This window comes from Rhipicephalus sanguineus, chromosome 2 (assembly GCF_013339695.2).
Source record: "Rhipicephalus sanguineus isolate Rsan-2018 chromosome 2, BIME_Rsan_1.4, whole genome shotgun sequence".
NCBI classification, from domain to species: Eukaryota; Metazoa; Arthropoda; class Arachnida; order Ixodida; family Ixodidae; genus Rhipicephalus; species Rhipicephalus sanguineus.
Genome location: NC_051177.1, coordinates 13,915,777 through 13,937,154, shown reverse-complemented (window position 1 = coordinate 13,937,154; position 21,378 = coordinate 13,915,777). Strand labels below are relative to the sequence as shown.

General features: G+C 46.6%; 1 protein-coding gene across 1 annotated transcript in view; it reads right to left on the bottom strand.

Annotated features, from left to right (window-relative positions):
- LOC119381054 (transient-receptor-potential-like protein) overlaps positions 1–21,378 on the bottom strand; it is a 182,341-nt gene that overhangs the window by 87,714 nt on the left and 73,249 nt on the right. Inside the window, exon 5 of the mRNA XM_049412203.1 lies at positions 10,665–11,020. Coding sequence (XP_049268160.1) covers positions 10,665–11,020 — 356 coding nt within the window. The remainder of the gene's footprint in view (positions 1–10,664; positions 11,021–21,378) is intronic.

The following is a 21,378-nucleotide window of genomic DNA, read 5'->3' as shown; positions in this document are numbered from 1 at the left end:
AGACGTCCAAAATGAGTGAATTACTTTTTCTGCAGCGCTAGGCATCTGAAGATGGTTAGAGACATGACTTGAGACAGTAATTAAGAAAATTAAATTAATTAACTTTTTAATTAGTGGAGTTAGGTGATTGTGTCAAATTGGGGAATTGAAGTTCTTCGTGCTAGAAACCCATCCCAACATTGAGATTTCGAAAAAGCGGCCTCTAGTAATAATTACAAAGTAATGAAATTCAACCGAATTCGATGGCTTTCGCTGTTGAAAGCCGTTGCATTTCGTTGAATTTCATTACGCCACAACAATTACTAGAGAACGCTTTTTCGAAATCTCAAAGCTCGGACGGGTTCCTCGCATGAAGAACTTCAATTCTCCCATTTGGCACAATCACCTAACTCCACTAATTAAAAAGTTAATTAATGTAACTTTCTTAATTACTGCCCTAAATGATGCCCTTAACTACCTTAAGATTCCTGCCGCTACAGAAAAAGCAATTGTGAAAGCCCCGAGCAAATATCGCATTTTCCTGATTTTTTGCGAAGGTTGGACACATTTCTTGAAACACCCTGTATATTGGGCCCTTTACTTTTTTTTTGCTTTATGTAAATGATAGTGCATGCATACCAACCTCCCCACAGTTTATTATGTATGCAGACGACTCAAACCTATTTTTTACATCAGGACGCTTAGAAACGCTAGAAAAAAATGTAAACGAGTATATGACATCCCTCTCAAACTTTCTTAAACAAAACAAGCTGCAGTTAAATTCCAAGAAGACGACATATATTATATTCCGCCCATTAAATAAACATGTAAAATATGACTTAAAGATAAGCTTTGACGGTGACACTATAAAGCGGGAAAAACACCGAAAATTTCTCGGGGTATGGTTCAGTGAAGACTTGACGTGGAATGTCCACATTAATGGTTTAGGTAAGCAACTTGCGCGAACAGTAGGATGCCTGCACAGAATTGGATGACTTATTCCTCTTTGGCTAAAGAAAAATTTGTACAATGCGCTCTTCTATTCGAGACTTTCTTACGGCGTACTAGTATGGCGGACGACAACAAAAAAAGTTACAACAAACTTATTATGCTACAAAAGAAAATACTTCGTAGTTATGAAAATTACAATGGTAGAATAGACTGTTTGCGCACTTCAGTGCTCTTTTATAAGCACGAAATGTTAAGGGCAAACCAAATATACTATTTTAAACTACTACAAGAGGTACACAAAAATAAGTGGTATAAACCAGAAGAAAATCACCAACGTTATGCTGCTAGAAGAAATTTACAGCGTTTAACCAGGACTAGGACAAATTATGGAAAACAAACTATGAAATACCAATCAATGCGAATAGATAATGAATAGGATAATAGCTTACAGTTTGACGTTTCTCTAGCGGCATTTAAAAAACAAGTTAAAGAAATTATATTGAAAAATGAAATAACTTATCACCACTAGGCAATATTGCTCAGAACTTGTAGTGGCATCGTGGCATGAAATTTTTTGCTTGTGTACGTAAAGTGTGTGATTGATCCTTTTCTAACAGATAAATACTTTATTATTATTATTATTATAATTATTATTATTATTATTATTATTATTATTATTATTATTATTATTATTATTATTATTATTATTATTATTATTATTATTATTATTATTATTATTATTATTATTGGTCATGTGGTTACACGGTGCATCGAGTTTTCTGTTTTTTTTTCCTTTTTTATGTGTGTAAGACTTGTGTATCTGCAGTATCTTAAGAGTGCCATGTGTTGGTTGTGTTGAGTGCAGTACTCCTTTTTTAGCGCCCATGTGGTTTTATGATGCGTCAAAACTTCTTTCGATTGTGCATATGTACAAGGAATGTGTATGCGTTGCGAACTTCAGGTACCGAGGCCTTTGTCAGGCGTATGAAACGCATTTTGCCTCAGTTCCTTTTTATTGCGATAGCAATTATATGGACAGTCTCGGCTGGAAAATGTCCGTCCCCGTCGCCGTCATTCACCGTATATGTATAAGTATGTATATATATAGAAAGGCCACAAAGAAAAATAATTAAGAAGTTCTTTCCGACGCGCGGAATCGAATGGGCGACCTCTCGCTTTGTAGCCCGCCGCGTTAGACGTTAGGCCACGACAGCACCGTCTCTCAGCCTGCTAACGGCGAGCTATTTATATATACCATGTAATTCAGCATGCTTTCTTAGTGGCCACATAGATGGCGCAACGTGCGCGCGTGTTGCGCGCTTTAAAGATCGTCGCCCCGCCCCTGCGAACGCCGTTGCTGTTCGCTCTACAGGGCGTCGTCGCTTTCATGCGCTTATCTCAAGGAAAGAAGGGGCGGCCGGTGGGGTACTTCGCTTCGCTCGCTGCAGCGGCCGCGTTTGCGAAAGGAGCGCGCTGTTCAAACAGAAAAAATTGAAGAACCCTTAAGCTTCGCCTTTAAGAGTTGAACGCGATAGCGAAATCCGGCCCCTAGTGCGGACTTCAACCACTAAGTGCATACATATTAATCTGTATTGTTACATACACACGCACACAGATACACATGTGCGCGCGCGCGCAAATGGTAGAGGTTTTCGATCTAGAACAAGAATCGCATGGCCTCCAAGATGCACGCCGCGCGCTTGCCATCTCGAAGGCCATAAAGAGTCGAGACATATTTCTCACAATGCCTCACAGATGGCAGCACATTATCTAGCGTTTGCTGTTTGCTTGATCAACGCCTCCTCTAGAAAGCCAGCGTTGGCTTGATATGTTTTCCGCTAGATGGACATAGTTGTCCATTTTTAGAGCTGTTTGAAAGTTTGTGTGTGTTTTTAGCGGCGATGGCTGCACTATCCCGGCCTTTTTCGGCGTAGTTTGATGGTCTCGCCAATGCGCCTACAAATCACCGAGTGGGCTCGTTTTTGCCGTGACACTTGCCGAACAAAATGCGTTAAGGAGACTCCTTCACTACATGACATTTATGTAGTGTTTTTTTCTGAGGCAGCTGCAACTAACATCGTGGCTTGTAAGCTTCATTGAAGAGACAAGTCAAAATTGGGGACAAATCGGACTTAAACATTTTGTAAAAGGCTGCGCTCAACCCATCTGGTCCAGGTGACTTTCCTGGGTTTAGCCGCTCAATAGCTCTTTCAACTTCCAAATTTGAAAAGGGCAGTTCCAACCCTACAACAAGACTTTCGGGCACTTTTGACATCAAAGGTAAGAATTTCTCCCTAAACATTCCTATGTCAACCTCCGATCGCTTAAACAGATCTCGATAGTAGTTAGAAAAAACGTTTTCTATTCCCTTATTATCTGTGTAAACGACACCATTATGATGTATTTCCTCTATGGTATTTTTGCGGGCATATCTCTTCTCTTCACCCAGTGACCGTTTTGTTGGTGCTTCACCAACCAACAATTTTTCTGCACGAGCTCGAATTATAGCCCCTTTATAACGCTCAATGTCAAAAACTTCCAGCTTATGCCTAGCCTTGCGAATATCTTCCGAGAATGTTCCTGGTGATTTTGCTTCTTCTTCTAGCAATGCAGTAAAATTATGTTTTAGCAATTGTTCCTCCTTTCTCTTCTCTCGTTTAATTGCACAGGCTCTTTCCATTGCCATCATCTTAATATCACTTTTACAATATTCCCACTGAGCACCGATCGTTATTTCGCTGGTTTTGTTAATTTTGCCGACATGTTCTAGTACCTTTTCTTTAAAAATGTCATCCTCCAGTAGCTGTGAGTTCAGCTTCCAAAGGTCCCAGGAAAACTTACTTTGTCTAGCGCCGCCACAACGGATATTAAAGCAGATTAGGCAGTGATCCGTAAAAAAGACTGGTTCGACTACGTATTTGTTACACATTGGTATTATACTCGCCGTTACATAAGCTCTGTCCAGACGAGCGTGACTGGAATTCTGAAAGTGCGTAAAATGAATGTTTTGCCCCGCATCCAGACATTCGGCCACATCTTCAAGGCTATATCGGTCTATAATATCGCTAAGGGCTACCGTACTCGGATCCCTATACGGTGCATTGCTGGTCTTGTCATGTGCAGAAAGCACACAGTTAAAGTCTCCCATTATTACGAGCTGCCTGTCGGTATCGCAATATCCATCTAGGGATTGGAAGAAATCACATCTTTGGGATTGAACATTAGGTGCATACACAGTAATTACACGCCATTTAGAAGAAATGTGCCTGAAATCACATACTACTAACCTCCCTGATAAACTAGATGTAACAGATTCATCGACCAACCCCTGTATCTGGCGGACAAATAAAGCACAACCGGCTGAGGAACCAATGGCATGACTTATACAAACACTGAACCGTGAACTAAAAGGCCGCACCATGCTCCCAGTCTCTTGTTCTCCTTCAACTTTGGTTTCCTGTACAGCTATAACGTCGAGATCGCTAAGCGATTACAAGGTGTAATAAAGGAAATAGTAGGTCCACACCAGACGTGTGGAATCAAAGGACGCACAATTGCGACCAATATACATAAGGCCAGATCTGTTCTGGAGTGCTGCGATGCGACTGAGACATGTGTAGCAATGCTTCAGTTGGATTTAGAGAAAGCTTTTGATCTTGTGTCACATGATGTCCTGATGAGTGTCTTGGATTTTGTAAACGTAGGCTGCATTATCAAAGAGGGAGTGGCTATGGCATATAAGGGCTGTACAACGCAACTCATTGTTAATAAGTTGGTGGGGGCGCGCATTAACTTGCAACGCTCCGTGCGTCAGGGTTGCCCTCTTTCACCATTGTTGTTCAGTTTGTATTTAGAGCCTTTCTGTGTGAGTGTGATGAACAGCAGTGCCATCCGCGGATTCAAACTGCATGAGAATGAAGTACGATTACTTGCATATGCGGATGATGTGGCAGTTTTTTGTTCAGATTGCGAGAGTGTTAACGAAGTAGTCTATATTGCGAAACAGTTTTGTACGGCTAGTGGAAGTTCGGTAAACTGGGAAAAGTGCTTGGGATGTTGGCATGGGGATTGGCCTTCCACTCCAGTCGTTTTTGCCAACATGCCATGGGTGAATCAGCCTGTGAAATATTTGGGTGTACCACTAGAATTTTATCGTGACAGTGAGCCGTACTGGCGGCGGCAAGCCACTGAAATGCGTGAAAAAGTGGATAAGGTTAGAGGATGGGACTTTTCTATTTTCACGCGGGCCACCATATGTAACCTTTTCTTTGTCTCTAAACTCTGGTACACATTACAGGTTTTACATTGCTCGCGTATAAACGTGCAAAAGCTGCACCGTGTGTTTGCAGTATTTATATGGGGATCAGTGTGGGAACGGTCTAGTCGCACTAATCTTTTTCGTCGTGTTCGGTTCGGTGGTCTTAGTCTGTCACATTTGTTTTTAAGACAGGTCGTTAGTCGTTTTATGTTTCTGCGAGACACAAGAGACCCGTTTCTACGTGCAGTTATTCAGCTGAGGCTTGGAAGAGTTTTACCTTCACTCGTTGTCAGCTCGGACTATGTGCATGGGGCGCTTTATGGTTATCTAAAAGAAGTAGTTGGTGCATGCAATTTTTATTGACACGTTTCTCTAGCGAATATCTAGCGGGAGTAAAACGAAAAAGGTTGTATAGAGACCTTCTCGACATTGTTTTACCGGTACCACTTTACAGGAGTTTGTACCCTGCTGGACGTGGCGAAAATGTACTGGCCCGAGTAAAAAAAATGGCTGTCCCATCTAGTTCAAAATCATTTTTCTTTAAGCTCCATACAGGGACCCTAGAAGTTAAAACGTGGATGCATGAAAGGGGACTGTTTGTACCGTGGGGAACGCACTGTTTTCTCTGTTGTAAACCTGAAACCATCGAACATGTCTTTCTGGATTGTTGGGAAGGGGTGTTCTTCTGGGACATTCTGCAGAGAACTATAAAAAAAGATTTACCGATTGATGCCTACGGGATCAGGTTTTTACCAGTTAATGAAGAAGACGATGGAGCACCTTATGATACTGTTATGTTGCTCGGCCTTCACAGTATTTGGAAAAAGTACATGGCAGTTCGCCATGCTGATATCAATACACTGCCCATTCGTGAATATTTCCGCCAAATGATCACGAAGTTTATTGAAGAGTGTAAAACTAAAGACCCAATTCCAGAGTGGCTCGAACATCTTGAGCCACTTATCCGTCTAAAGGAATTCTAGTCACTATGTAACAATTCCGGTAATTACCTCTGTATGTACTGTTTATGCACTGTAATATTATTGTATGAGGTGCAAAAGTAAGTAATAAAGAAAAAAAAAAAAACATCGTGGCTTGGTGGTAGGACACCTGCTTGCCACGCGAACGGCCCGGGTTCGATCCTCAATGGGACCGAAGATTTTATTCTTTATTTTATTTGCTTCTTTCTCGATTTTTCGCTCACGGACGATTTTTCGCTCACAACCAACGGTGCCGACACCGACACCAGAATTTCTGCGACACGAGCTCTCTAACGCTGTCGCGTTAAAAGTAACAACTGTGACAATTAGTTCGCGCTCGTCTTGTGTGTACCTGTTCGTTTGTTTCGTGCGTCCTGCTTTATGTTTGAGCAGTGCGCTTCAAGTGTCGAGCTGTGACGCATTAGTTCGCGCTCGTCCTGTGTGCGTTCTTTTCGTGCGTCCTTTGGGCTCGAGCGACGCGCTGGCAATTTCGAGCTGCTTTCCGTTCTTCGCGTTACATTACAATTTATTAGATGCGAAGTATCTTAAGGCGGAGCTCAATCCGGTGGTGGTTGTGTGCGGCGTGACCACCCTTACTGCGCATGCGCATACCCTCTCCACACACCCCCTTTCCCTCTCCACTTTCCCTCTCCCCTCCCCCTCTCCCCTCCCCCTTTCCACTCTTCCTCTGAAACGCGGGCTAGACATGCCGAAATTCTCTCCTGCGCAACGCCGCGATGCGCTCGAGCGCATGCGCGTCCCCTCCCCCTCTCTCTCCTCTCCTACGCTGCCCCCCTCTCGCCCGCCTGTCGACCGCGTTCCCCGCTCGCCCTGTGAGGATTAACGGCCAGGCTAGATGGAAGATACAGCGCGTAGCGTCCCTCTTCGCGTTCCACGACGCGAGGTCGGTAGCATGCCCAACGAGCGCCAACGGAACGCGATCGTGCAAGTGCTCCGGCTTCGCATCGCCTCATGGTCCCCTTTAGCGGGAGATGGTGTAATTTTTGCTATCGCACTCATTGCTTCGCCGTTGCGGCGAATCTGTGACTTTTTTCTTGTATTACAAGAAATAAAATATACTACTACTACTATCAGATGGCCAGTGTAAGGCTGTGTAGCACGAGCGCTCCGTCCATGTGGTATTTTACAATACGCTCTGTTGTGTGTGCGGTTTGGCGCGTGCGTGCACCTTTTATGCTGATGTCATCTGTAATTGCGTGTTCCCGACTGGTAGATTTTATTTTTCACATTTTTCAGTAATAAGGGTGTTTAGGCCATTGAAAACACCCCATGATAAGGGTGTTAGACCAGTGGCAACACCATATGATGTGGGTGTTTTAATATGTGAAAACACCCTTTTCCTAGGGTGTACAGGTGTTAGGTATAGACACGGCAAAACCCCCTTAAGGGTGTAAAGTGGTTCACTGTGTAGTGTTGTATACACCTTAAAATTATCAACGTGCTTCTTAGCATGTTCAGGAATAAGCAATTTATCGTGCAAGGTCTAATAAGGGAATAATTCATTAACCTAGTGGCAAAAAAGATGAGTAAAATGCTGTCGGTGCAAAGGTGGTTGAGGAGACCGTGACTTTCTAAAAGAATAATGAAATATTGTTCCGTTAATATTATAGAATGAAGACAAACACACTTAAAGTAAATGAAATAACAAAATGAAAAAGCACGCTCAGTGGTACAGCCGTGTTTTCTTTTTTGTTAATGAAAAGATGTTTGTGAAGTCTATCCGTTATTCCTAATTTCGCAGTTACGTGTCCACACTTATTTGCGTGCAGGGCGCCAGTCGGTCATACAGGGCACATAAAGGAGGATAGCAAAATATTTAATTCAGAGGACACACACACGTGTGAACGAGGAGATTAAAAGAGTGGTAGAGATCCCGTATGTGCACACTCGACAAGAACAGGGAATCACACCGCAGTCTGCGCCGCTCGATCCAACGTGGCTCCTGTCCTGGCTGAATGCCGGCCTCCGCTGTCGCCTCTCCAACCCTGTGCACGAGGTATCCACATTCCTGGATCACGCTTTCATTCGGTGGACTCGGCGCCTGTTCGTAGTGATCTAACTTGTGATTCTCGTTTTGTGTCAATGCGCATTCTCCTTAAAGATTTACTGCATATGGCTTCTCCTTTAGGAGCCAGAGTTGCCCCACCGTTTTTCGGGCACCACTCGTTCCGCCTCCAGTGACTACAGCGCCACCATTCGGCGTATTCGCCTAGTGCAGTCACGTGGCCAAAAGTGGCTCCGCTGCGCTGCGGAGAAGCCAACACCTCCGAGAAATTGACAGCTTCGTACTGCCAAGCCTGAAGGAGCTGGGTGCTCTTCCTCGTCTCCCTCCTTCTCTTTTTGAGTGTGTTTCTTTTTATTTATTTCTCTCTCCGTCTATTTCTTTCTCTCTCTCTGCTTCTTTCTTTCCTTTTCCGTTTTGCACTGTTTTTTTAATCTCTCTTTCGTGTCTGTTTATTTCGATCTCTTTCTATGTCTTGCCCTTTTTTATGTAATTATTCCCTTTAATTACTCCATTTTTATGTTTCTCGCTCTCTCTCTCTCACGTGCTCCACTTCGCCGAGCAGAGTGTTTCGTCTAAGGCTGTACTCTGCAGCGGGGCTTGCCCAATTCCTGCGGCCCACCTGTGGAGTTTTTCACGACGAAGCACGCGTTACCGATAGCTTAAACAGGTTCGCTGTTAATATAGCGGAAGTCCCGTCTCATGGCGACACAGCGCACCTTGTGTTGTGTTTCAAGTATCGTCAAAACGTGATATTTAAAAACAGAAATACTTCTGTATCCGACAAAGTACGAAGACGAGTATACTATATACAGGGTGTTTCTTTTTTAGACAATGCAGATTTTTTATAAAAATTCTATGCCAGTCGCGCTCCAGTCGTGTTCGCACACGTACTCTATGTCGCCGCCACTAAAATGACATTGACGAGACTAATTAACAAAAGCTCGCTAATTTACTTTTTTAATTATTGACTTGAGGACAGTTGTTTGTATTAGAAAGTTGTAGTGCGTGCGGTTTATGGCATACCCATTTCTTTTAGAAATCGCGAAAGTTGCACGTAATTCTAGATATTCACCATCGAATTTTAAGGGTGAAATCGATAACGATCGCGCCCGGCGCGCAGGAAACACGGCCTCTCTGTAACGTAAGGCTGGAACTATACACGTGACAAGGAAGTGACGACATTTGAATGAATGCGCGTCGTGGCCGTACCGTTTCGTGAAAAGCGGCAAGTCATCTCACTTGCGCCAGCCTTACCTTTGCGTGTGCTGTTTGGCGCTCATCTGTTCTTTTTTTGTTTTGTCTTTTCCCCCGTGCTGCGCGCAGGAAAACTTCAATATCAACCTTTTCTTTCTCTGTGAAGCATAAAACTCGGGGCCAGCCACTGCGGCGCTTCTTCTTGCAGACAGGCGAAATTGTTTTTCGCTCCTACTTATAGATTAAGCAAGAAACGCATAAGCACCACACATCGCACCCAAAGAATAAGCTGACCACTTATGTATTTCAGAATGCTTGCCGATTTGCCTGACCATATTCCGCTTTGGCACGCCTTGATTAAATTTCGCCACTTCCTTGTCACGTGTAGTTCCGGTCTTACGTAGCAGAGGGGATTTCGCCCTTGGGATATCGATTACTCTGATTATGTGCAACTTCCCCAATTTCTGAAAAATGGGTATGCCATAAATTTGCACGCACTACAACATTCTAATATAAACCACTGCCCTCAACTCAATAATTAAAAAGTGAATTAACGAGTTTTGGTTAATTAGTCTCGTCTATGCAATTTCAGTTCCAGCAAAGTATTTCCGCCTCGACATTGTGTATATATATATATATATATATATATATATATATATATATACCCGCAGCCAGGCGAACGGCCTTGCGACATCGACGACTACCTCACCGGAACACAGTGGCAAGAACGACGACCTTCCCGCTCGCCGTCGCCCGGCCGCTACATGTCACCGCAGCGCCGACAGTACACTGGCCCAAACAGGGGCCGCTCGCCTATATATATATATATATATATATATATATATATATATATATATATATATATATATATATATATATATATGTGCGGACAGTCGTGTGGCTTGACGGGAACCATACGAATGTTACGTGCCACTTGGCGTGTCAAGCCAATGAAAACGCACACTTTCTGGCGTTGCTGGCATATGACCAAAAACTTCCGACGCCAAAACACTGGCGTCTTCGTTAGTCGGAGCAGAAGGTGGTTTCGTCGTTCAAACAAAATCATAATTACTTTCGGCGTTCCTACTTGCGCTTCGATATCACCGCAGCACCCGAAGAGAAGCGATTAAAACGAGGAGCATCACCGTTCGGCGCACTTCTGAGCTTACTCAATGTGCGAAGCCCCGCAAGAGCGTCAATTGATTTGTGTCCTCCCTGAAGTGAAACGTGTGGCGTCCTTGTTCACAAAGACAGGCCCTCGACACGAGTCACTCACGTGAGGAAAGCGTCCGGGTTGTGGTGGCAGTTGAAGGTGATGTTGACGCCGCCCACCTCCTTGGTCTCGCAGAAGCCCATGGTGGGGTCGTAGTACCAGTACAGCTGGTTCAGTCCACACACGAAGGAGGTGAGCACCAGGAAGAAAATGAAGAGGAACTTGGCAATGTCGACGATCATGCAGCCGAGCGAGATCTGTAGCGGACCCAGGTGCGGGTTGGTCTGGAACAGGTAGATGATGCGCGCGAAGCTGAACACGTTGGCCATGGCAAACACTCCTTCCGAGATGAGCGTCGGGTCGTTGGCTGGCCACTGCACTCGGTCCAGAACGCGAGCGCCGTACTGCCCGCTCTGTACCTGCGCAAATCATTCCAAAAGCACGCCTTGTATTTGGGATCAGCGAGAGTTTCTTCCACGTCTAAATAGGCCTCCCAGAAATAAGGCGGTGACGAAGCATGTCTACGTGGAGGCGACGGCATGAAAGCAAACTTGTGTCACTCGAGTGCTTACACAGCACTTATTACAATTTAAACGCTGGCGCAACTTGTTCAGCGAGAATAGAACCTTCTCAACATCAATATTACGCTCGTTCCACAGAAAAGCGTCTTCCTCACGGCGTCCATGATACCTCGAGTGGATGCTGAGCTTACAGGCCTCATTAGTGAAGCATAAAAATTAGAGCACGCTGTTAATACTGTTTGTAAGCTAATTCGATGTGTTTAACTCGACGCTGAGAAAAATAAATGCTTGAGAATCCGTGATAGAGATCTCGAGTCTAACTCAGCCTAATGGCCAGCTGTGAACGCCACTAAAGAAATCCTCTTCTTTAGGTGACAAATTTTTACAAAAGCCTGCACATAGTCGGTGTAGCGAAGGAGGCTACAACAACTGAAAAATCCCTCGAGATCCGGACAAAGCAATACAACCGCACAACCCTGCCGACAAGATACACCGAAGCGCACTCGCTAGGCACCGACGACCTACGGGAAACCATCAGAGCGATCGTGCGAGAGGAGCTGCGCAAGCTATTGCCTTCGGCGCAGCCTCAAGTGGATTCGATCGCCGACATGGTCCGCGAGGAAATCCAGCAGTCGCTGGGCACCCCCGATTCAGCGCAGCCACAGCTGCAAGCAGTGAGCTATGCTGCTGCAGCCCGACGCAACACCCCCCCCCCTTCTCACCCACGTCAAGACGCCGCGTCGCCACAGCAGTTCCGCCGCCAGGCACCACCGCCGCCACCGACGTCATACCGCCCGCCAGCCGGCCAGCGATACACGCCGAGGAAGACCGACGTTTGGCGTGCCCTCGACCACCACCCACTCTGCTACCAGTGCGGAGAAGCTGGCCACACCTACTGCCACTGCCAGTACCGACAGATGGGACTGCGTGGGTTCGCCATTGACGCGCCGCTTCCACAGCGGGGTGAACGACCACGTGACATCGCCAACCACCTCGCAGGAGCACAGTGGACACCCCGACAACCTTCCCGTTCACCTTCGCCAGGCCGCTACGTCTCTCCCCAACGCAGACCGTACACTGGCCAAACTCGGGCCGGTCACCTAGCCCGTATACGGAAAACTAAGGGCAGCAACCGATGGAGGTGCGGTTGTTGTACGACAAAATACCGAAGATCCTCCGCCGCCGAGGACGACGCCGCGACGAAATCTAAAGAACACGCCGCAAGCCTAGCAGAGCCCTGACGTCGAAACTTGGTGGCCCCAAGAAGACCTGACAACGCAACGGGGAAGTAGCGGAACAAACCGACGTAGCCGTGACCCGACGCCACGACCTAACTGCAATGCAAGACGACGAACTAGCGACCTCGACGTTCTTATCGACGTTCTTATCGACGGCCACAACGTCACCGCTCTCGTCTGTAGTGAAACCGACTATTGCGTCATCAGTGGGCCCTTCGCCACGAAGTTGAAGAAAGTTAAGACTGCTTGGGAAGGCCCCGAAATCCGTACCGCTGGAGGCCATCTAATAACGCCGTCTGGAGTCTGCACAGCATTGCAAGAGTCACAACCAATAATCGCACGTATCCTGTGAGTTTTGTACTCTTGCAACACTGCTCCAGGGACGTCATACTTGGCATGGACTTCTTAAACCATCACGGCGCCGTCATCGACTTAAGAACCAAGTCGATAACTCTATCGTCGAACAAAACGACACCGCCGGATACGAATCCATGCCAACGTGCCCTCAACGTGCTCGATGATCAAGTCACCATTCCACCTCGCTCCAGCGTCATAATTCCCGTCAGCGCAGAAAAAGCTGAAGACATCGAAGGTGTCATCGAGAGCGATCAGCGTTTGCTGTTAGACCGTGACATTTACAATTAGACCGTGGCGTTACAATTTTTCGGTAACGTGAGGTGTCACGTTACTCGTTACTTTTTATTCCAATTATTCTCGCAGTCTGACACAAAATTCACTCGTCTTGTAGGAGCGCCTTTCTCGGAGCTCGCCCTGACGTTATTTTGTTGCTGCTGCGGACTGCTGTCGGCTCGCCAAGCGTTCACAAAGCGACCCCACACGGGGTCCTTTTTTGTGCAGGGGAAATTGTAATGGGGAGCAAATTCCCGAAAGATCTGCTATACTTTCGGCTACCTTGCTATCGAGGTTCAAGTTGTCGTTGAATGTCGATGAAGCGAAGCGTAATGCGGTGCTCGTAACCGTCGAAAGCGTACTGTCGAGATCTGCTCGGCTTGCGGACATCAAGACTGGGTGTGAGCTCCGGCACAAAGGAGGATGACTTCTTCGGAAATGCCTTCTGAACGTAATCGCCAACTGAAGATGAGCGGCTGTCTCGGTACCTTTGATGCCGCATGGCATCGTCAAGGAAAGCTTTCCGCCCGCTCACCAGCTCTTCCTTAAAGTGAATACAGGAGTACCATATAGTGCGTCCGTCGAGCTCCTATTTAGCGTAGGTGCGGACGTATTCGCTAATAAACGAGTCAAGCTGTCCGATTAAAGCTTTTAAACGCAGCTGTTGCTTATATAATTTCAGCGGCTTGTAGTTACATTAGGAAACTGTTCCTGCAATATACTCTAGCACTGTTTGTAAACTTCGTATTCAAAATTAGTTTTGCTTCTTATTATTTGCAACTGCGCCTATGCTTCTGGTTATTGAAATCCTGAGCAAGTGAGGCTGACCTTGAACACTTTCACATACGCAGTCGCAATATTTCAGGCAATTATACAGGTCATATTGGAAAAAAAAAGAAGTTGTTTATGTGCGCAAACATTTTTCCCCAGATTTATGCCAATTAAGCATTCCTTTATTGCTACAAAATCTGCGCGTTTATTTTAGCAGTAGAAGCACGCCGTCATAATTAGTTCAGGCTTGTTCAGTGGTGTTTTCATTGCGGAGAGCGTTGATGATGAAATCGATCACTTTGTGCTTAATGACCCATTCCGAAAAATAGCTTCCCCATGTGCCACACAGTTAGAAGCCATCACATGTCTCGCGCGCCTTGTTAACGCGCTTAGTTTCTACAGCGCGACTGGACGCGGACGGAGAAGGAACACGCAAACACACACACAGCGCTGACTTTCAACTGGAATGTTTATTTTTTATATGCACGTGACGCTTATATAGACACACGCGAGCAGGTGCACACAAAACAAGAAACAAAAGCAGGACCCAAAAGCGCATGTTCTGCCGCAATCACAACTAGTTGCCACCAACCTAGAGTGACGCATCCAGATATCTCTTTTCCTTATCTGTTAGAGACAAGGATGGCATGCTGACACATGTATCATTCATTTTATCTATTTCATACGCTTCAATAATTTCTCTAGTCACTCGATCTCTTGCCCTGTTGAGAATACTAGTTTTATCAAAAATGGGAAAACAGCCACATCTTTGGCAGTGAATGGCAAGGTGTCCGGAAATGTTAACGCGCTCGTTTGTGACAGTAATGTTTATTAGATTTCTTTACAGGTAACTTTAGGCCACTATAGTACTGCGAAGTTACGACAGATTTGTGCAAGCTGTTCTCGTTTATTCAGTATTTCGGGTAAAATGTTTGCTTGTGCGACAACTTTAATGTTACCTGAGAATAGGAGTTTTATAAAGTTGCTCTTGTATGTTATTGAAATGAAGAAGCACTGATTAATATTTCTGACTATGGTGTAACGGCACAAGTAACGTCCGTTACTTTTTTGGGTAACGGTAACGGTAACGCGTTACCTTTTTTTATGGGTAACGCAGGGCGGTAACGCGTTCCTTTTTCTTTAGCGTAACGAGTAACGTATTTAGTTACTTTTTTTTCGGTAATGCATACAACACTGCTCGCCAGTAATGCGGGACTGCTCGACTCGTTGGCTCGTCGTACGCCAGCTTTTGTTTACTTTTGAACTCTCGTTATAGCTAGCCACTGTTAAGCATATGCTTCTGAACGCTTCGAATTGCGATTCGAGCGCTTACTTTTACACACACACACACACACACACACACACACACACACACACACACACACACACACACACACACACACACACACACACACACACACACACACATATATATATATATATATATATATATATATATATATATATATATATATATATATATATATGTATATTGAGAAGAGGTTTATTGGCGGTGCGTTCCTGTGGTGACGCTCTGAACAAACACAGCGAGTCGGGGCAGAGCACCGTCCAGAAAGATGCCAGCGACCAGCAGCGCGATTCGAGCGTTGGCGATACTGCTGACCGGCGACGCGTCTTCTTCAGAATTCGCCCCCGCCGAAAAAGAGCCATCCTGGCGACCTAGGAGTCTGGAGGCAGAGGGCCGTGGTATGGCTTGAGACGGGCCACGTGGACGAGGTCACGTCCACGCCGGCGCATGTCGTCAGATGGGGAAACTGGCTCAAAGATAAAATTCACCGGGGATGTTTGCTCCAAAACGCTTCAAAACACTCCTTTTCAGTGACGCTGTAATTGGTCTCTGCTTTTGTCAGCGTGCGACTCGCATAGGCGACGACGTATTCGGAGTAGCCGGGCTTACGTTGGGCGAGGACAGCGCCAAGACCGACCCCACTAGCGTCTGTATGCACTTCAGTTGCAGCTGTTGGGTCGAAATGGCGAAGGATGGGAGGAGAGGTGAGCAGACGACGGAGCGTAGCAAACGCGACGTCGCACTCAGGAGACCAGGAGGAGAGGTCTGTGTCACCGCGTAGGAGCTGGGTCAACGGCGACATGATGGACGCGAACTTTCGGACGAAGCGCCGGAAGTAGGAGCATAGTCCGACATACCTTCGAAGCTCTTTGATGGTAACAGGCTTCGGGAAGTCGGCGACGGCACGAAGTTTCGCAGGGTCGGGTAGAACACCGTGCTTGGACACAATGTGGCCTAAGATGGTCAGCTCCCGCGCGGCGAAGCGGCACTTCTTGAGGTTGAGTTGCAGTCCAGCGTTGGTTAAACACGTCAAAACCTGTCTGAGCCGATGTAGATGGGTAGGAAAATCGGGAGAGAAAACGACAATATCGTCGAGGTAGCATAAACACACAGACCACTTGAGGCCACGCAATGTGTTGTCCATGAGTCGTTCAAACGTGGCAGGTGCGTTGCCAAGGCCGAAGGGCATCACATTAAATTCGTACAGCCCGTCAGGTGTAATAAATGCAGTTTTCTCGCGATCAGTTTCAGCCATCGGAACCTGCCAGTAGACAGAACGTAAGTCTAAGGACGATAAGAATTCTGCTCCTTGAAGGCTGTCAAGGGCGTCGTCGATGCGCGGCAAAGGATAGACGCCTTTCCGCGTCACCTTATTTAAGCGACGGTAGTCGACGCAAAAGCGAATAGACCTGTCCTTCTTGCGAACTAGCACGACAGGAGATGCCCAAGGACTGTGGGATGGTTGAATAATGCCACGGCGTAGCATATCTTCGACCTGGTCGTTGATGACGCGACGTTCTGCAGCAGAGACGCGGTACGGTCGTTGACGCAACGGCTGGTGCGAATCGGTGTCAATGTAGTGGTGGACTTCCGACGTGTGGCCCAACTGCGGCTGAGAAACATCAAACGAAGTCGTGAAGTGTTGGAGAAGTTGAAGAAGCGCGGCGCGTTCTTCGGCAGTCAGGGTATCGGCGATTGAACTCGTGAATATTTCACTCGACGAGCCCTCCTGTGTTGAAAGGGCATGAAGGTCGTTCGAGTCCGTATGATACGATTCGTCTGGCACGTTCAGAAAGAACGAAGAGTCAAGTTCTTCCACGCGACCGAGACATTCGCCGACAAGAAACATAACCGGTGCGGAGAGGGGATTGTATACAAAAATATTGCTGTGGCCGGCAGCGACGTCAAGAGCCGCAAAAGGCAGTGGGACGGCTCTGTGACTCATGAAGGTGTCGGAAGGTGTGAACAAGACCGTAGCATCGTTGAGGCCACAGCAAAAGACAGGGCAATGGCAAGAGAGGCAGGCGGAACGTCGGTGTCCTCGCGCACGACGAGTTTAGGCAGCTGATCAAGAGCGTCGTGGAATGGCTCTGCACACAGCGGCGAAAATTCAACTTCAGCCATAGGCATATCTACCGGGGGGGCAAGGGGGGCGCTAGCCCCCCCTCTGAGAAATGTTGGGGGGGCGGAGGCCCCCCCCCCCCCAGTTTCGACAGGGATATTGTCGGCTGCAGACTGGGAAACTAACAAGTCAGGCACAGTTTTACTTGAATGCAGCAATAACGTGATCTTATAATAAAATTTGTGTTACGATTCTGCTGTGACGACTGTCCTCCGTGTGTCATGACCATGCACTGTAGGCTACCTGCAGTGCGGGCTGCCTATTCCACGCTTGTGCGTCTTGCGCTCCAGCACTGCAGAGGAGGCTATCGCTCAGCAGGGGCTCTATTGGCCTGGTGTGCGACCGATGGCGGCGCTGCGAACGGTGCTTGTATGACGCCAGAGCGGGGATTCGCGCGCTTTCGTCTGCTACGTCGGCCCAGCGCCGGGTTGAAACCACCGTTGTGGTAAATCTCAACAAAAAAGCAGTTCAATTGGTTGTCTTGCGTATGGCGGCTACTGACGCTGTTCGAACAACCGTGTGTCTGCTTTTAACGTTCATTTAGAAGTATAGCTCTTTGTTTCTTAGAACCGCGCCCGTTTGTCTCCGCGTCGAGTACTGCGCAATGGTGAAGTACTGCTCTGTGCCTCAGTGTACTTCGTCCGCTCGTGAAAAAGGCGTTAGCTTTCACAACTATCCTAAGGACCCAAAGTTGAAGAAGGAGTGGATAGTCAAGCTGAGAATGGGAAAGCGCGCCACGCCTTCATTGACCGTGTGCAGCAAGCACTTCGCGGACAGTGACTTCTGCTATACCCACCGTACGCGCCACTCTCAGGCAGGCTTGTGACCGCGTTTAAGCACCTAGCCAATACTTAAGCCGTTTATTGCACGCAGGCTATAAGCATGGGGGACTTACACCAGCTGCGGTGCCGTCCCACAACCTGCCGCGAAGGCTCCTCGACAAGGAGCCGACGACGCGGCCTCCGAATCGCCTCGTAGAAAAGTGCGCCTCGTGAGCTCGGCTGAGCGGCGCAGGATATCTGAGACTACGGCTGCATTTGGATGGTGTACATACGTATTTTACTTATGAAGGCAAGTGCACGCCTAGCGGACTGCTTATCATAAATTCATAAGCGAAACCTGTTGCCGCTGTTTAGTGCACATTCTCTAAAAAGTTTTCACCTGAGGCAATGCAGACACTTTTTTAAAAGCGGAGCTCTTTAAGCTTTTTGTTAGGCTGCGTGGCGTGAAATTCGACTCAGCTTGCCTTTGCTACGTTAATCTCTGTGGCCCTGTGCGTGGTATAATCAGCAATTAACTATTTGCTATATTCAAATACCCATGCGACGGCCCTGTGAGGTGTTAATATGAACTACGACGTAATATAGTTCTCACTGAACCAACATTACGGAACAAACTGTGATCATGGGCATCGGCAGGGGGGTGTGCAACAAGGCGGCACTTGCGCACTTCTTTGCAGGACGAGAGCTGCGGCGGTGATGCGATCCCTGTTGACGGCCTCGACCGCGCATTCAACAACGTGGCCTGCGTCGTACACCGCCTCGCCCTCGATGAGGCACCGCGACCTTTCACAAGCTTTATCTACATACTTGTAGATGCTGGAGAACGGCACGTTTACTGAAATGTCGAAAGAAACACCCAAACTAATTAGTATCGTACGGCGGAAACAAGATAACGAGCGAGAACACTCACACATAGTTTCACTTTCTTATAGCAGCAATGCGGTCGGTGGAATCGGCGCACTCGTCGGCCATCCGGGGGATTTCTTGGCCCTGTCGATTGGGCCGCAACTAAAACAAGTTCAAGATTACACTCGAAAACATTCGTTGCAGGCGTTAGCTGACCGTCGCGAGGATGTTCGTTCGACAAAGTTCCCGCCGGAAGCAGACGATCCGCATACAGGAGCAGCGCGGCTGCTGCAGCGCGGTTGTGAGCGGAGTCCCCGCTCTGACGTCACATACGAGAGGGCGCCACTCCAAGATCTCGAGGCCAATAACATTACAGCAATCTGTCATGATTTTAGTATGTCTTGCCTGGCGTGAAATTTAAGTAATCCGCGACGCATATATGGGCAGGAACCAGTAAATGTTTTATAGCCCAATCAAACGCTCTCCTTTTTCAGGAAATCCACTTTCTTTGAAAACGGATAGCATCGCGACTGCTCCATATTCAAGCTGCTGTGAGTTGAGTGTGCAGAAGTGTCCAGTATTTTAGATGTGCCTAGCCAGGACAGCTAAAATATATTCCCACTTTAGTCTCCGATTAGCCTGCTTGAATTGGCTTATTATATGGTAACCTGCAGTGATCCTGGCGGCTTGTAACAAGGCAGTGGACTCGAGTACATTGAGAAGCCCAGCTTTCAAGTTTGCCCCGTTACTTCATCCATCTCACCAGGGAGATTATCAGCGTCCACATTTTTCTGGACTAAGAAGGCTGCCTATACCTGCAAAGGATTGTGTCTCGTCCTAATAATGTTTATTTCTCTCTCTACCTCTTTTTCAGTAACGATGAGTTCACAGAGAATTGTAGACGCGCAAAAACAGCTCAGCATCGTTATACTACAACTGAAAGTATCTATATATTATACACATATGAATCCATCTCGCCCGCTGCTGTAAGCAGCCGCTGCCAATGTGATTGGCGGGCAGCCTTCTTAAATTACGTTCAGAAAGAGACACTGTCCGGCTTTTCCGAAAAAAATTTTATTGTTCAGCACACTTCATTTTAACGCCGCGTGTTTTCGCAGACTTGTGATGTCGTGTAACAATTTGAGGCGATTTTATGGCACATTGAAAATTTTTGACAAATAGCGAAGAACCAATGACAAACAATACGCCGTATTGAAAATAGTTCATTATTATTTTTTTTACGCAGTCATGCGTACGTGGTAATTACGTTGTGGATCACTTGCGCGTCATTTGTTGCGTCGTTTTACGAGCAGGTGCTGTGAGCATGACCCAGAAAATTTCGACCAATCATTAACAGCTAATGACCTATACGGAAAGGAACAATGCGGCGTAGTTTGACGTTATAATCGCCCACATTTTTTCAAGGAAAAGTTGAGCTTACACAGTTTACGTATAGGATATTTACTTGGAGGAACCGGAGGGGAGGAGTAAAGGGCCGCTTCATCGCTTTTCCGTCCACCCGCCACCCAAGCTGGGAAAAGTAGGAGGGCTAGGAACGACACCTAGTATATAAATTCGTAGACATTTATAATGTTATAATTATACACAACCAGCTCAATGTGGTTTGCTTAAGTATTAACCGACTGAACTTGGTCTTCTTCTTAAGAAAGACTTTATATTAGAGGGCTCTAACAGTAAAGAAATTGGCACTCGGCTTATCCTCAAGACTTCTGCGAAGTACCTTGCTTTGTCAGCCCAACGTTTTGTTTAATAAGTGAGAAGTTAAGGTACTAGAGTCATAGCAGGTTCTTCATATGCGCAAGGTCACGAAAGCCCTCTTGTGCTTCTTCAGGACCACCGGACTTCGCGAGCGCCTGTGAACTAACAGCGCGAGTTCGTCTTGTGTAGTTTCAAGCTAACTGTTAATTCGTCTCTTTCTCACTCTTCTTCTCTACCCTCTCCCCCACCCCAAGTGTAGGGTAGCCAACCGAGCCAAAGCTCGGTTAACCTCCCTGCCTTTCCTCTTCGTATCTTTCTCTCTCTCTCTTACTCATCGTATCTACAACGCCAAACTATGACTGCATGGGAAGTTTGCTGATGGAATGCTCAGAAGATCAGGTTAAATTTGCGTGTACTTTTTAAACTTAACGGTAATATTTCCAAAATGTTATTAAACACTGCTGTATTGTCGCGGTATAGGGCGGCCCAGGCTTCACACTATGTTTGTGCAGATGCTTCCTTGATTTGAAACAAACAGTTTTGCAAACAAGTCATGTGATCAGCTCTATGAATATAAAATATCGCCTCAAATCAAATATATATATATATATATATATACGGCGGACATTGTGAGCGACCCCAGCTCCCCCAGTCGCGAATGAGTTGGTACGCCACTGACTTCAGCGCGTGCGCAGTCGCTGACGGCATTGTGCCGTGATAGAAAATCCTAACCGAGGATGACGTCGTGCGAGCAGGCAGAAAGAACCAGGGTGTCGGAACGGAACGAAAACGGAAAACGAAAAACGAAAAAAACGATATTTTTGATCGGAACGAAAACG